The sequence below is a fragment of the Xylaria bambusicola genome (assembly GCF_022495145.1).
Source record: "Xylaria bambusicola strain CBS 139988 unplaced genomic scaffold F5B22scaffold_2, whole genome shotgun sequence".
Classification (NCBI taxonomy): domain Eukaryota; kingdom Fungi; phylum Ascomycota; class Sordariomycetes; order Xylariales; family Xylariaceae; genus Xylaria; species Xylaria bambusicola.
Window position 1 is genome coordinate 1841186 of NW_025953555.1, and position 16835 is coordinate 1858020.

General features: G+C 51.2%; 4 protein-coding genes across 4 annotated transcripts; 2 read left to right on the top strand and 2 right to left on the bottom strand.

The window, feature by feature from the left end:
- Window positions 1-727: 727 nt before the first annotated feature.
- On the top strand, window positions 728-2137 carry F5B22DRAFT_169767 (uncharacterized protein). The gene is made up of 3 exons (XM_047969324.1): window positions 728-1104; window positions 1182-1457; window positions 1521-2137. The coding sequence occupies exons 1-3, from the start codon at window positions 901-903 to the stop codon at window positions 1884-1886; spliced, it is 846 nt and encodes a 281-aa protein (XP_047836005.1). The 5' UTR covers window positions 728-900; the 3' UTR covers window positions 1887-2137.
- On the bottom strand, window positions 1902-3378 carry F5B22DRAFT_169794 (uncharacterized protein). The gene is made up of 2 exons (XM_047969326.1): window positions 2446-3378; window positions 1902-2363 (listed from the first exon to the last, which is right to left on the bottom strand). The coding sequence occupies exons 1-2, from the start codon at window positions 2956-2958 to the stop codon at window positions 2283-2285; spliced, it is 594 nt and encodes a 197-aa protein (XP_047836006.1). The 5' UTR covers window positions 2959-3378; the 3' UTR covers window positions 1902-2282.
- Window positions 3379-3902: 524 nt separating this feature from the next.
- On the top strand, window positions 3903-6049 carry F5B22DRAFT_586875 (ketoisovalerate reductase). Its single transcript, XM_047973572.1, has one exon. The coding sequence runs from the start codon at window positions 4172-4174 to the stop codon at window positions 5594-5596; it is 1425 nt and encodes a 474-aa protein (XP_047836007.1). The 5' UTR covers window positions 3903-4171; the 3' UTR covers window positions 5597-6049.
- Window positions 6050-14106: 8057 nt separating this feature from the next.
- On the bottom strand, window positions 14107-16195 carry F5B22DRAFT_633086 (uncharacterized protein; the record flags this gene model as incomplete). Its single annotated transcript, XM_047976790.1, has 3 exons — window positions 14107-14268; window positions 14345-15402; window positions 16111-16195. The coding sequence occupies 3 exons, from the start codon at window positions 16193-16195 to the stop codon at window positions 14107-14109; spliced, it is 1305 nt and encodes a 434-aa protein (XP_047836008.1).
- Window positions 16196-16835: the final 640 nt, after the last annotated feature.

The window sequence follows — 16835 nt, forward strand, 5'->3', positions numbered from 1 at the left end:
GCATGAGCCAGTATGAGCCAATAAAATTTGCGCGTCTGAAACCGGGGTACGTACCTGGAGCAGAAATGGACAGAAAAGAAGGGCAGACCTATTCAGAGGCAGTTCAGAACTTCAGAGACGCCAGAGGAAGGGGTGGCAAGCTGACATTTGTGGCTAGCCTAGGTCTGTCCAGGCGGGCTTGGTGCAATCTGGGTGCGCGCTCTGGTGGTTGTCATGCAGCAACTATCAGCAAACAATTGGCGGAAACATCCCCCCCCCCCTTCGGCCCCTAAACATTACGCGGACCCACCCAGCCACGGTCGCGCGCGACAACAAGAAAGAGCAAGCAAGCAAGCAGTACCTAGTGCCTACTGTACTTACCTACCTACCTACACTAACTACCCTGGCCTACCTACCCTACCTGGGCAAGTGCAGCATCCCCCCCTGCCGTCCATCGTCCAACCTCGCCCAGCCAGCCCAGTTGGCCAACCAAAGACACCAGCCTCCCCCTTCTACACTATTACCCACCGCCCGACCCAATTCCTCCCAACGACGACATCAACGTAGACGATAGTATACGACGACGCCGCCGCCGACGAGATCGATGATACCCGCATTCCGCCATCTCTGACGGCGATCGCGAGCCTAGGCCTCCCTGGACATCAACCGCTTCCATTACCTCGGGCCCCTGAGGGCGCTTGGCGAGCTGCCACGATCAAAACAACATTTGCCGAGGCTTCCTGGGCCCGTGTAAACAAACCAATTGGCCTGCACAACAGCCTCTTCACCCGCCTCTTCACGACCGCACAATCCCCATTTGACAAGCCCGCTCTGCGCGATTCTTGCTGGCAATTGTCTGGCCCAGCCTGTCTCACCAGTTCTCGTGCGATTGATCAATTGGTCGATTGATTGTTCGCGACCATGTCGGTCAAGGTCGAGCGGGATACCGTCCGAAAGGTGACCGAGTCAGTTGGCGATGGCGCTTCTGCCGCAGCCGCCGCAGCTGCCGGTGCTCCTCGCGATGGCCCCCTCCCCGGAACCAGTGGCAAGCACCCTTTCGCCGCCGCCATTGGCACGGCCCTCACGGGTGGAAAGAAGAATGCCGGTACCAAGGGCTACTTGATGGTATGTTTTGTGCAAATAAATTTTATGCTCACACCTCGCGGTAATGGTGCGCGTCAAGCTGACCTCGGGCATAACAGGCCTACATTACTGAGCTCGAGAAGAACCCGCTGCGCACAAAGATGCTCACATCCGGTACTCTCGCTGGTCTCCAGGAGTTCCTCGCTTCGTGGCTTGCCAAAGACCGTAACAAGCATGGCCACTACTTTACTTCACGGGTGCCCAAGATGGCTGCGTATGGTGCGCTCGTCAGTGCACCACTCGGTCACTTCTTGATCTGGCTACTACAGAAGGCCTTCAAGGGCCGCACGAGTCTAAGGGCTAAGATTGTCCAGATTCTCGTCAGTAACTTAGTGGTAAGAATAAAGCTCTACCCCTTTCCGGTCGGATATTCGTCCATTGACTCAATTATCTATTAGATTGCACCAATCCAGAACTCAGTATATCTCGTGGCCATGGCCCTCATTGCTGGGGCTCGCACATATCACCAAGTCCGCGCCACCGTTCGTGTGGGCTTCATGAAAGTCATGAAAGTCTCTTGGATTACGTCGCCTATCTGCCTTGCTTTCGCTCAACAGTTCCTGCCCGAGTTTGCCTGGATGCCCTTCTTTAACTTTGTCGCTTTCGTTATTGGTACGTATATCAATACCGTCACCAAGAGGAAGAGGCTCGCTGCCCTGCGCAAGAAACACTTCGGTGACGGCCGCCCAACTTCCATGGGACCTCCCCCTCCTCCTCAACGACCTGAAGACTACCCTCCTATCGGACCTAACCCTCCTTACTAAACGACCAACACTACGAACTGGTAAAGATATTGTATAATGAAGTAAGCTAGCACTTGGGTAAATTCTGGAAAGTATCTATGACACTCAGTATATTTCGGACAATATGTAGTGTTAGATTACATGGGTTCTGGGTAGGGGGCTGAATGTGTTGGACAGACGATCTATCACGCTCGGGAATATTTACAGTTGTATAGTTGATTTTGGCCGCTTTTCCCACACCAATTCAGTATTTCTTATAAAGTATCTAGGTATATTTACGTGGAAAAAGCATGGATGCTCAGAGACAGGGTCGATTTTCGTCTTTTCATTATGGCGACCCAGACTATACTCTCAAAAAAGATGATATCGCAAAACAACACGTAAATTTCCCGAGATCTCGACTTGCTCACACAAGGTCTAAGCTGCGGCGACCGTGAAGTCCACACAGGCCTCGTATGTCTGTTTTGCTCCTGTACCGTACCACCACCATTGGATCACCTAGCACAAAAACCTATCAGTATCCATGGAAGTGCTTTGTTTAAAAGAAGAAAAGCTTTGCGATGAATTGAAATCAACTTACACATTCACCAGCAGTAGCACACTTGCCGTCAAGCGTCGTCGGGATCGTAATTTTGAAATCAGTCTGGTTTGCCGGCAATGTCTTCCCATAGAACTGCCTCTCATCGGCATATCCGGACGGCCAGCTGAGCAGAGGCCGGCCAACGATGGCATTCGTCTTGGTGTCGACGATGGAGACGTTGGCGCTTCCCGCGTGCGGGATCGTCAGCGCGACCTTGATCTCGACCGTCTGGCCCGGCACGTACGCCTGCACGTTGGCCACGTTGTCGCCGAACTGCACGCCGCGGCACAGCCAGAGGTTGCACTGCGCCGCCTTGTAGCCGGCGTCCTTGGCTGCGAGCTCGGGGAGACCCTCGACGTGCGACGTCTTGTCGCGCACGATGTCCGCTACGACGGAGCGCCCGCACGCCGTCGTCGTGGCGTTGCCGGGCATGCGCATCGGTGGGCTCGAGATGTACCCGTGGGCGTGGACGAGGGCCGCGAAGGCCGTGGCGCTGAGGAGAGGGGAGAGCATCTTGGATTGTCCTGGGTCGAACTACGGAGTCTAATAATTCGAAGTCGATTGCTACAGAATATCCTTCTTCCTGTTTTCTGTTTGCTGGATATACAGTTGGGCTAGCTCGCGGTTATGCTACTCAGTCAAGCGTCAACAGCGAGGACTGCTACGCCTTTTGTACCGACGTTCATCATTTCCCGCATCTGGCAGCATTCATATCGGTCGCAATATACATCACCCCGGCGCGTCCTCCCATCTATGGTCCCTGGGGGCCTTTTGGCTTTACGAGGTATTTGTAAGGGTAATCTATTCGCGATGCGCGGTCGGATGCGGTGCTCACCCCTTTTTTGATGTTCATTTCGCCGGCAAAATAGATGGGACAGGCGGGTAAAAGAGTTGAAAGCACTGTCATTGACCTATTCTGGAGAATAGGGAGGGCGTAGTATATTGTTCTTGCAGCGGACCGTTTTATTTCCGAGATCTTTTTCTGTCTATCTATCACGTACCGCGATATTAGTTGCGGGATGGAAGCGAGTGGGATGGATTACGACGATGTGATGCTATGCGAATAGGTCGGCCACCCATGCGGGCGGCATGGCATTCCTAGAGGTTAAGCAGAGATCGACAAGAGCAGTCTGCTTTAGGAGGCCCCTTTCCTGCGATAGCGCATTTGGTGTGTTCCGGACTAGAACCCCCTCATGGACTTGGGAGTCTAGATCGCAAATATGTTATGTGATGAGAGTAGACATAGCCTGTTATCTTGCATCGCAGTCTTTCCGAGATACGGCAAGATACTACCATTCGATTAGAGAGAGGACGAAGAAAACAATAGTGATAGGCATCCTCAACGTTCCCCTATATACATACCTCTCGTAAGGACTTTTATTGTTGGCACTTAGAAAAAGAGAAAGAAAAAGATTGGCATCTCCTTCCAGTAGTCTACGATCATATTGTTGTGTCGGCTCACCTTAGACACATCTCTACCTCGATATTTTCACGATGTCTATTTACATACATCATATGCCCGAGGTTTTACCGATAGACATGGCAGCCATGAGCACGCCCTACACATCACGAACTTTCTACCGCAATCATTCCAACTACAGAGGGGACAGGTCAACTCACAACACAGCAGAGTGGGTTGTCATACGTAGTCCTGCCGGCCAGAGACGAGCGGCTCAAGTAGTCTTTGAAATGACGTAAACCAGAGGCCGATTCACTAGGTGCAAGCATGCGCATCGTTCGGCTATCAACAAAATTCGCTTCACTACCAAGGCACCAATTCCGTGGGACTTGCACACGGCTTCTTCATTCCAGTGCTCGGATGGAGAGTGTCCAAACCGGGCGCGAGACGCCACCAGCATGGCTTCAGCGGATCGTGCAGGACAGCACCAAGCCCCCAAAGCTATACGCCTGGACCCTTGAGAATCTATCGGCAGACACCGAAGCGGGAGCTGGATCCCGCCAGGTTGGTAGCCATGGTAACGCCGATGCGGACCGCAGAATCTACATCTTGGGCGTCGGCAACATCGGCCGCTTGTACGCCATGTGCCTGTCTAAACTCGCCAACCGGCCGCCCATTACACTCGTCGTGCACCGCAAGGAGCTCCTCGAGCACTGGGCCGCGGCCCCGGGCATCGAGCTCACGCGCCATGGCCAGGTACACAATTGCGCTGCATTTGACATAGAGTGGTGGACGGATGTGGCGCCGCCGCCGTGCGGGGCACCAGTAGCCGAGGTGGCTGCCGGCGGCCACATCAGCAACCTCATTGTTGCAACGAAGGCCGGGGACGCCGTGCCGCAGGTCGATAGACTGCGCAGGTATCTAGGGAGTCGCTCAACAGTCGCGTTTGCGCAGAACGGCATGTGTAAGCTGTGGCCGCCTGCTGGCGAGGCGTATGTGCGCGCGAGGTTTCCAGGTGCGACGAGCCCAAATTGGATCGCTTGCGTGACGACGCACGGGGTCACCTCTCAAGGCCAATTCAAGAGTGTTCACGCCGCTCCCGCGAACGCGTTGGTCGGCCCGGTTATGGCAGGTAGTGCGGATGACGAGCAGACGGGATATCTTATGCGAACGATCGCGGATGCTCCGGACTTGGACGCGCGGCAGGTATCGCGAAAAGAACTCTGGATCGCACAATTAGAAAAGCTGGTCGTGAATGCCATCATCAACCCATTAACAGCCGTCCTGCGGTGCAAGAATGGCGAGGTCTTTGCACCCAGGAGCGATGCATTGCCAGACGTTATTGATAGGCTGGTGGGTGAGGCTAGTGAGTTGCTCGGCGCGCTGATTCTAGACTCGAAAAGCGACGAGATCCTGCTCTCTGGGTCGGTGAGCAAAGGAGTGGTTTCGGGGGACGCGACGATCGAGACGCTGAGAGTCGGTCGCGAGGAGCTTCTAGCACGGTTTTCTTTTACTCAGCTTCGAGCCTTCGTTGCGGACGTCGGTGCAAAAGTCAGTGCCAACACCAGCTCAATGCTACAAGACGTGCAAGCTGGTAAGTTGACCGAGATCGACGACTTCAATGGCTGGCTCGTAGATACGGCGAGGTTGCTCGGTAATGGGCTTCGTTTGCCGACGCACGAAAAGCTGATCGCGCTGGTAAAAGGGAAGGCCACATTGACAAGGCCCGAACTCTGCGAAAGGCTCTTGTGACGACAATGATCTCCAGTTCCGAGGGGAAAGTCTTGAGAAAATATTTCTATATACTGCAATTAGCTTTAGCGTAAGTATGTACGAAACGGCGCAAATAGGGACGAAAATAGCATGATATAGCTTCATGTTACTACTCTTCATGATCATCATCAACACCACGAGACCAAAAAAAAGGCACGAACGTTTATACTGCATGACTCTTATAATATTCCATGGTCTTATATCCATATTGTCAGACTCGTCCGCTTCGATGCTGTGCGGGGATCGGTTCAATAGTATAGTCTTATGAAATCTATATGTTTAACCCCTGAGAACAATCATGTCTCCTATTCTATAATTCTGGTTCAATAATCTGACAATATGAAAGAAGCTAATGCCCGTACGATCATCGCTCCCGCAGCATAATAACAGATCATAAGATTTCCGTCGTCGTAATCCATACTTGTAGTATTTTATTACATATAGTCTATCCAACCTAAGCCGTTGTTCGATTTTACAGGCAAGCAACACCTGATTAGATATGTCATGCCCGACGTCGGCCCCTATTGAGGAATTTCCCCTCCTCTTGATGCTTACAATGTCCTCTTGAACAAATAGGGACAGTGCTGGGATGTAGGACATGTATATATACCTCAGACAACGACTGGTAGTGCTCAAGCTGCTTTATACCATTAGGTTCTCGTGCCCACTTACATTCATGTTTCCAGAGTCCATTCAGATCGTGTTCTTTCATTCAAGTCAATAGTGTACAACCACAGCTGTTTGAAGAGTCTACACCCCCCAAAGGCATGAGAATTAGGGGGCTACAGAACTAACGCATAAATCTATATATTTGAGAACAATCTTTAGCAACACAATATACCTCCTGTTAGTTGAGAAGGCTCAACCAAATGTTGCGAGAGCCAGCTGGCTTGCGGGGAGTCGATGAGACGTAGCAACCATTGCACCGTCTTAAACCGATGGTCCCTAACATAGGTATCCTTTGCGAGCCAATGAACCAACAATTTGGCTTTGGGATGTGTGGGCAGGGGGGCGGACATCGGAACTGAGCCAGTGAACAAGTAACGGGCTACGGATAGACCGAGCCCTGCCGTCGCCGGAGCGCCTGAGATTTTTTAACGGCGAGCAACGCGGTTGCAGGTGTTAAATGGGATACGAGCACTACTGCATTCTAACTCGTAGAGGCTTATCCTTACTAGAATCGTGCCCCGCGAACGTTGGTCCTGTTGAGGCGTAGACGGGGCCTTCTCATCATTTTAGCTCGTCAAAGTAGGGCCGAACCACGGTTCTGCTAAGAAACTTATGTTCGTCAGCGGAATATGCCGTTCGAGTATATAGTATTTGGGAACTGTGGCTTTTGGCTATGGAAAGTCTTTGGTAGCCCCATACGATGCCCTAATGATGAGTATCATTACTGCATCGGTGGCTTGTGAATCAGTTGTTGGCTCGATTGCCTTGATGTTACTAGCTACCTAGCATATCCCGTTTTCACTCTATTACGAGTAAAGAAGCTGGTGAGATTCCATCCACTAGGTATGTACATACACAGTTGATCTTGGCCCCGAGCCCCGGACTCTGAAACTCGACACCCCTCCTCTCGCCCACTGTCCCTCGCATATCACAAGCTTATCTCACAGACACGGCAGACGCATTTGATTGTCACCGATATTGATCTACCGGCAAGCGAAGCCTACGCAGGGCTGTAACCTGGCGTACATGCGGTGTCCAGTAGTGTAGAGTGCTCTAGGTAGATCATGTACTTTTGACGTAGGCAGCGTATGTCTGTTTCGAGAAGGACGAACAGGAATATTCGATACACGTATGACTTACAAATCGGAACCAGTAGATTTCGCTGGGTGCAGGGCGTTTATCCCCCCTCACCGCCAACCGCCTCGCCTCGCATAATGTTGGCGGATCATGGGATAGGATGGCCACTGCTTTTCGCATGACACACTCTTGTTTTTTCTTCTGTCTGTTGTCGATGCGAGACTCGGGTGTGTCCAACCATTTCCACCCAGTCTCTCCTCCCCCCTGCACACAGAGCGGGTTAACTCGGCACGCGTGTTGCGTGCGTGTGCAGAGAGGGTTCGTCACCATTACCACAGAAAGAACGATCAGTGGCTTATCTGGCGACTGTTATTGTTGTCTCCCCCCAGTTCGCGGGCTCTTATTCGGCTGGTCGTGTTATTAATACCTCAACGATATAGGTAGGGGACTGGCTGACAGGGTCGACTTACTTGATCATAAGAGGTCTTGTTAATCCCTACCTACACTACCAGCACGCTACTTAGGACACTGTCCACCTGAGAGAAAGGCGCCAATAGGTGTCTGAGGGCGATGGGAAGAAGGCTATAGTACACAGTGGTTGTATGTAGATAGGTCTATGCGAGCCTGCGCCGATAAGGCACGGTAGCGAAATAAGTTCTCTACACTCCATGGTGATAATAGGTTAGGAGGTTCTGCAACCCTGATCTGATCTTCTCTCGCCCCCATTGGCGTCGGTCGAGGTGGAGGAGTATGCGACTAATGAGCACTGCGTAGCCAACCTGGCTTCGTACACACAGCGCCTATCCCGTCTCTCTGCTGGCGGCTCTGGATCCCACCTGAAACCCGTTCGCTACTGACGCTGGCGGCAAGCTTGGTAGATAAGTGTTATAACACTCTGGTCTGTTGTCTGCTGTGAAGTGGATTAGGTACCTAGGTAGTCAACGAGAGATTCCTTGACTCGTATAGAAGCGTAGTGTTGTTTAGGGCAGCATCATGGATGAGCACAGATTACTGAGCAATATCACATGTGTTCCTGTCGCCTGGAGGGGCGCGGCACGGGACGACATCGTTATTTTGTTCGGCGTACTGTAACCTAATTAGGTGCAGGGCTAGTCACACCGCAATGGCTCTGGACGATACATACATGCATGGATAAAAGAGCTTAGAAGCCAAATTATCGGAAAAGAATAAGCACGGCGGGTTTCGTGTGCACATAGTGATGGGACTTTCCTAGAGCAATCGACCGCATCAATCTACCCTTAGATACCATTCACTACCGTAAGTTCGGTATTTGCTGTTGATGTTTACATACTTAAATTAATATCTACTTGTTTCGGTTCGAGCCGTATCCTGTCGTGTCGAAATTAGCCTATCCACCCATCGTTACCGTTTTCAGTCGGTAGCGCGATCCCATCTCGTCATTCTCACAAGGATATCTCGGCCGTTTCTTTCCCAACGGTCGTAAAACCCCCGATTGGTTTAGAGCGAAATCACTTGGAGGTCACGGCGCAAGGAGAAGAAGCGTAATAAGGTTAGAAAACCCGCGCTCTAGCATCGCATAAGAATGTCATACATGATACCAAGCATGATGGTGTTAATGAGATTAAGAGATGGCTAGCCCAGGCGGAGTAGGTGACCTGAAGCGATACCTATCTGTTGACACAAGCACTGCAGTCCCGACATACTCAACGAACAGATACCGGTAGACAAGACAGGTAGGACATATCTTCGCGGAAACATCCAATCATGGTATCCCAGCTAACCGAGTTGTTCATTTCTGTCTGTGCGGGAGTGAGACGTAAGTAAGTAGGTATTTCGCTCTTGTGAATTGGTTGCCTATTCTGGTAAGCGAAATCCCATGTCGGCATTCATTAATGAAGATAGCGTCTTGTCGTAAGCTAATCTACGCGCCTTACTGTAATTATATACCCATCCGAAATTCAATCAACGTGGTTATTGATGTGGTGGTATGCTGTAGTAGGAGTAGGAGTAGGAGTAGTAGTAATAGTCTGTCATTTGACAACAAGTGGACAGGAGCAATTGCCTTGTCCTCATAGTAGCTGGTTAGCAGAAGAAGTGGGAAAGAAGACAGAGACAGAGAGAAAGCAGATGAGAAGTAATAAGGGTGTAATCTTAGAAAGCGCTTATGTGCACATTCGGATGAGGTTCCGTAGATTTGGAGCCTCAAGTCATCCAAAACGGTTGCGGATATCTGGCATGAACGTGGAGAAATGGTCGCATGTTAACAGACCGCTGATCGTCTTGTCTAGCCCGCTTAGGAATCCTCCGACCGACCACCTGCATCTTCGCGAGAAAGCTGTCTGGGGACGGAGATGGGGCTAATTATCTCTGGTCGAACGAAGTCGGGCCAGTTGAGAGGGGTGTGTGTGTGTGTGACACGGGTATCTACACGTACCTGGCCGGGTCTATCTAACTATACACATCATCCATACATACATACATACAGACAGACATAGTATGTGACAGAGACATACCAGATCGTTTACGCCCTGCTACTGTATAGATAGGTAGGTATGTTACGTGCCTCATGTAGGTGTTTGCGCTCCGCATCTATTGGCTTGGCTTGGGGTTTTGTAAAGTAAAGCGGAGTGTGATGGCTATAACACGCTTGATACCGAGGTACATATCTCGCATACATGGCATATAGTAGAGAAAAGAGTTGTATAGAGTGAGTTACCTAGGTGTAGACGATCTACACCACGCCTGTACATGCACTGAGTGGCTCAGGCCCCGTGGAATCGAACGAGCAGTTGGCGGGTGGCTCACGTCCTCCAACAAGTCGAAGAACCAGGTCGGCGCACTATCTAGATCGATCGAAGGACGCATTTCGCGCATGAATACCTAGCCCAGACCAGACCACTGACTCGGAGGACGGCTAGATCTGGTCGCAGGTATACTTAGTACGGCCGAGTTTCCAAACGGGTCGGTTGGCCTTTCCGAGATGCAATCAAGACCAGCGCAGCAGCGCATGCCGTGCTTTTCTCCTCACGAGTCGACGACGCAGCGGCACGGGAGGTGGAAACAGATACCACCTCGGTGATGAACGAACGCGTGCTGGTTGCAGCTCTGGTCGCAGTGGCCGACCCGCAGCAGGGACCTTGCACCAGGCCCTGTTCATCTTGACAACACTCCAGACAACCAGGACCATCCAGGACAATCCCATACCATCCTATACCATCCCACCGTTGACCCTGCAGGGTACCTGGTCTACTTGGGTCTCGGCAAGCATGATCTTACGCCGTAAGCGATTCCCCATTGCGCCATCGAATTCTCCAAGACATGCTGTGCAACAGCCGTTCTGCGGGCATGACCCCTCACCGTAAGGCCGCAGGGAAATTCGACTGAGATTTGGGGCAATATTAGACGAAGACGAAAGTGCCGTTTCTTTTGTTTTTTTTTTCTTCTTTGCTCGAGGTATATATCCAGTAGTAGGGTAGTAAGTATATGATGAGGATATGTAGATAGAGATCACAGTAAAATACGAAAAATAAAAACAAAAACAAAAACAAAAATAAAGAATTGCTCTTCTCGCTACTCAATTACACCATATACAAGTAGGTAGTTGTATACACACTTGGTAGTAGGTAGGTAGGTACCTAGCTATTCGGAACGAACGCATGACTCGGTAAACAAGGCGGCCTGTAGTCGCACCGGGGAAGTCTGTCCCTGATCTCTCCGGGTAGGCAGATACCTGGCGGGAAATGCTACGCGAAAGCGGGCCAGCTTGGGGATTCTGTAACGTACGTAGTGTGGTGGCCGGGGTGAGTGTGTGATCTGATGCTGTTGGGGTAGCATCGCAGCTCCAAACTCGCTCCATATTGACCTACCGGTTCTCGCTACATGTAGCTGACATCCAAACAACATTGAGCTTGACCAACAAGGCAAGAAACATACAACTAGATCGCGCTAGTCAATGCTGCCGCAGCAATGATCTGGTCACTTGACGTAGCGGTGAAAGCATAATGGGGGTATATTCTGTACCCTCGATACTTTTCTTATCACACGAAATACACACGGCTGGAGGTAGCATCCAGGTGCCATCAGAGGTGGTCGCGCGATGGGGAACGAAACAGCTCTCACTACAGTACGCTTGAGCTGATTGGATCGCCTCGTCGGTGTTGGTCGACAGTACTGATGGTGCGATTTTCCCTCGGCAGCCACTCAGATTTTTGTCCAGGTATTATTCAATCAAAGAGTGAAATAAAAACAACATTTGGTTGGCTCGGCAGCTATCCCGCACACAGCATCATGGAAGACTTACCTATACTACACAATAGTATGAAGAATAGCACTAGGGCTAAGATCTAGCAATTTCCCACATTGGGGGACGAGGCCTACTGGAATCGGTAGTTAGGTCGATCGAGAAAATCTCCGGTTGAGGCTGGGGTTGCTGGACGAAAGAGTGACGACCCCCCCATTGTACACTGCGCTACGCAGAAATGCCTGCCCCTGGACTGTGACAAGGTTGCGATGCCTACACCACTTCCCGTGCCCTGAATTGTCCGAACCGTGACAAGTAGTCCCTCGGGTCTCCCCTTCGTCTCGCTATGCTAGGTATCCCTTCTGCTGTGCGGCCCGCTTCGCCCAACAGTGGGTTACTTAGATGTTGCAGAAGAGAGAGAGAGACAATGAAGCGCGAAAGAAGCCCAGCCGACTGACTTGGTTGCTGTAGCTGCTCGAGTGGCCGGGGGATTCAGGCTATAGTACACCAGTATTAATGCGTGTGACAATGACAGCGCATACGCGCATTTTCACGCGGCACTGACCACGTCCGCTCTTGAGCATGTGCGGTAGAGGCCGTTATGTGGTGCAGCCTAGTGTCCAGCACCGAGATACCGTAGCAAGATCTGCTCGACAAACCACAGGCCCTCGTTGTATCGTCTCTGCAGCCAAGGGATCTCAACTGTGGCTAGGTTAGAGACCAGCCTACCCCGGTTCCACCTCCACGTTTTTGTGCGTTGTTTCCAGTATCCTGCGTCAACTTGCCAGTTGAAGCGGGAGCTCGCCCGACCAATCGAACCCTCCGCTGAGCATCGCATGGACGGGTTTGTAACATGTTGTCATTGATTCCTTGGCCCCTCCCATGCTTCAAAAGTCCTCGCCAGGCGAGGAGAAAATCGAGTGGCTGGTGGTTTATATCACCTGTATTATAACTACCTCACCTGGTGAGGGATCGGATTTGTTAGACGTATCTGATGAGCAGTATCGGCACAATGGCAAAAACACATAACACAGGGGCTTAGCATTTGAATGAGGCTGGGGCTGGCCCAGCGTTATGCTCGGCACTCTTGCCATCTACCTAGTACAACGGGGTAAATCATGTATTTTTCCTAGGTGAAGGAGTACACCACGATTATCTAAGGCGCCTATTCACCCAGTTAGAATACCATAGCGTTGCCTCGGAGAACTCACCCTTCGATATATCAGAATCAGTGGGTCATAATAGACAACGGTGTGTAGTGTAGGCATAGGTTTAGATATCAGCATTTGTGGATAGGAACGGCACGGCATGCGTGACAAATAAGCACCTTCAATAGTGCCAGATCCTTCTGAACTTCTCACCCGTGCTTCTGGCCCAGTCGAAATTGGCTAGCGATCATCTCTCCTTGAATTTGCCCATAGACTCACCGGCAGTCTTTGTCCTATCTGCCCATCGGTCGGCTGGGCCTAATGACACATATTTTGCCTGAAACGCATTGCTGATATTTTTTATCGCCTGTAATTTGATGGTACCTGTATCAGACCCGACTGCTCTCCGTATGCCGCGTGCTCCATCTTCTGCCGCCCTCGTTGACTGCCATTAATCAGCTTCGTTTCCCTACCATCGTCATCATCGCTCGAGGGGTATCTTTCCGTCACGCCCAACCGGTTATTAGAATACATAAAGTGTTTGTTTCCCAATCTACCTGCAACCGCTGTTACAATGCAATAAACAAAAAAGAAAACAGAAAATCAGCTATCTCCTGAGAGATGTGTCAAGTAGTCTGCTTCTGCTCGCCCATGACAAGTGACTAATCAACCAACGATTTATGGAATAAACAGAAAGAAAAAGTGACAAAGGAGATGCTTCATGTTTATGTGACGTCCCAGACGCGCGTGCATTATATATACTGAAGGTTATTGGGCCGGAAGATAGTGAATAACGCCAATCAAAACACCATTTTCGCTTCGTCCCCATCATTTGTCTAAGACCCGCCGTGTCATCAAGAAGAAGATCGTAGTAAAGAAGAGCAAAGAAGAGAAGGACGTAGGCATCGTAGCGTGTTGTGGGCACCTCTAACCAAGAGTTACCGTCTTATATACCGCAAAATTTAAGCATGCACAAAGTCATTTGCCCTTTACTACCAGAGCTGTTGTACATAGTGCGGGAGTGGAAATTCGGAAGCACGCCGGCCATTCCCGAACGCCTTGCTCATAACGAAGGATAGAATAGGTAGTCTGTTGGCCAGTGATGGGATTAGAACGTTAAGTTGTTGATCGTATGGTCGATGTTCGTAATTAAATTGCTCTGGTGATCGGCTCTGGTGATCATTAAGAGTTCTGGCTGCGTGTCGCTGCCACCGCGCAGCCGAAGCTATAGATTAGATAGATTAATTTCTCGGTGTGGTGGATCAGATTAATCGTTGTTGATCGGGTCCATGTTGCTGTTATCTCTTCAGCTGCTGAGGATAGATCATGTCCCCAGATGCAGGAGCTGAAGCACCTGCTGGGGACCCTGATTGCTATAAGCTCTCTTCTGCGCCGACCTCTTCTGGCATCTCGCCGGACAACTGTGCAGCTCGTTCACGACAGGCCTGTGGAGTGAATCCTGGGCCAACTTTGTTTGAGACATAGCGCCATTTCTCGTTTTCGTAGTCTTGAAGTGCCGTTCGAAGCTTTTGATCCTGTTTACTCCTATGTTAGTACCCAACTCGACACCTTAGATGGAAACGAGTTGCGCTCGTTAAAAGACAATCTTACTGTTTCATCTGTCCACTGTGTAGTCTTTGCTTTCAACTTAGTACAATAGCGGACCTGGAGGGTTCCGGAAGAGCGTCCAGGGAAGAAGTCTGCTATCTGCTTCCAAGTCAAGCTTTTGTTTTCCTTCAGATCGATGAGGAGTGCGTCGTCTTCTGGAGTAAACTTCAATTTTGGGCCCCTTGGTCGCGGTGCAGGCGCAGGCATCCCAACCTGTCCTACCACACTTGGTGCGCCTCCTACCCCACTGCCCATACCTCCTTCGCCGTCGCGCCTCATTATTTTGGATGGCGGTCCCTGATCTGGGAGTCTATGATGATGATGGGTTGGAGCCGCCGCCGCCGCCGCCTGTGCGTACGCAGCTCCCATGGAAGACTGCTGCATGGGATCGAGGTCACCTTGCTCGAGGTCGGGGATGCCGGGAACTGAGAGATCAAGGTCGTCCGGCCGTGGGCGCTTCGAACCTGCGCTGTGCGACTGAGTTGGTGTTAACGACGGATACAATGGCGCGCCGACGACAGCATGAGGCGAGGGGCCTGCACCATAGTGCGGAGGTTGATGGCCCATGTGCCTGGCCGCCGGGTGCCCTCCCAGATGGCCCGGATCCATCAGGATCTGGTGGTGGTGATGGTGGGCAGGATGATGTTGCGACATTGTATGGTGGGAGTGTGAGGCGGGCTGCTCGTGTAAGCCGCCGTGTCCTGAATGTTGCTGCATCGGATTAGCTCGATGATGGTGGTGTGAGTCGTATGCGTGCGGAGTTTGGCTTTGCTCCCCCGGGTGCGACTCTTGTGGAGAGTATTCGACATGGTAGTCTGGTCCTACTCGATAGTTGCCCGCCAGCGTGTCCTCGATACATGGGTCCCGCCAGAGCGAACCGCTCTGAACGGTCGCCGGATTCTGAACTGAGAGAATCTGAAAAATGGAAACCCCTCGGGGTTTCTGGTGCGCGGGGGGCTGTAACCCAGGTGGGTGCTTGTCGCTTGTCCTGAGAAGAGTCGACGTCGTGCTGGCTTGCCGTTGAAGCAGAGATCGGGTGATGTCTTGCGTATCTAACAGCACTGTACATGTGTTGGTAGGTGGTGAATCTCGTAGATGAGGTTTTCAGGGTTGAGTTGCCGTAGGAATGGTGTTGATATTGGTGTTGGTATCTTGCGAGTGATAAGGTAGGTTTCTATTTACTAAAGGGAAGAATAAAAAAAAATAAAAACCAAACTCGGCGCAATCCGTTGCCAGCTAAGCACTCGAGTTTGGGGATTAGCCCTTTTTCTTGTTTTCCTTAAAAGCTCTATTATATGGTGACAGAGTGTCAGAGGATACTAGGGCACGCGGGCAACTGTCTGCATTATATCGTCTGATTTCCCTCTTAGTTACCATCCTAGACTGGGATGCGGTTGGGATTGACAGGCAAGCACCTGGACTAGGTCACTTTCATCCAAAAGTCAAAGCACTTGACCGGATTCGATCTGTGCGAGACGAGTATGGTTCCTGAACGGGTGTGTAGGTTCGCGTACCTTGGCCGGCGAGGACGTTAGCATAATTTGGGGATCTTATGCCATGGTATGCCTGGCCGGATATAGAAACGAGACAAGGCCCCGGCCGGAGGTGATGATGCAACTAGGGGCGGACGACCACCACGGCGGATCGAGCTCAGGGTATAGCCGGTAGAGGATTAAGAGACCAGGGGAGCACGAATAGAGGCAAGCGCGGCGACCCAGGCTTGCAAGGTTGTATTCGAGCTAATCTCGGCGGGACTGATGTGGCCCGACAATGCTCGAGTTTAGGAAATGGCGTGGGAGAGACAAAGCAAGACTGCAGAAGAAAGAGAGAAAAGCTGAAACAAGCCCTAACCATGGCGGTTGGGCATGCGTGTGAAGAGGGCATGACAGCAATAATACAGGTGTCCCACACCTCAGTTCATAGCAACCAGGTCCCTGCTCAACATACTGCTTAGAAAAGCCAAGGCTATGGCAATCCCTGAAAGGTCAGACTGCCGGTTGATGGGTGGCGCAACAAAGACCGGCTGCTAGGAAGCAAATAAGAAACAAGTATCGGGGAGTTGGGCCGTTCACACACCTCCACTTGGAGGTTATAGTTGAGACTAGGGTGGTTATAATAAGAAAGCAGAGAGCTATGATGCTGACATGCCATAGGGCAGTGGGAACAGCAAGGTTACAAAGTAGCCCCAGGTTATGCTAGGTAGGTAGATTGCCGAATACAAAAGTCGCAAGGCAGGGCAATCCGGCCTCGGGCCACTAACTAGCAAGCAAATTTGCCCTTTATGTACAGATGCGCGGCGTGTCGCAGGGCTCTTGAGAAACCGATAGATTTTCTAGCCTGTTGAGGTCTGATTTTAATGTGAGCAGGAATCCCAAATGAACGTCGAGTGAGTTCGAACTGGGCCATGTTGTGTAGTGTAGTACACAGAGGCAGAGGCGGCGGAGTAATGTAGCGGAAGGAGAGGATACGTTGAGAGGTTCGGCCCAAGACAGGC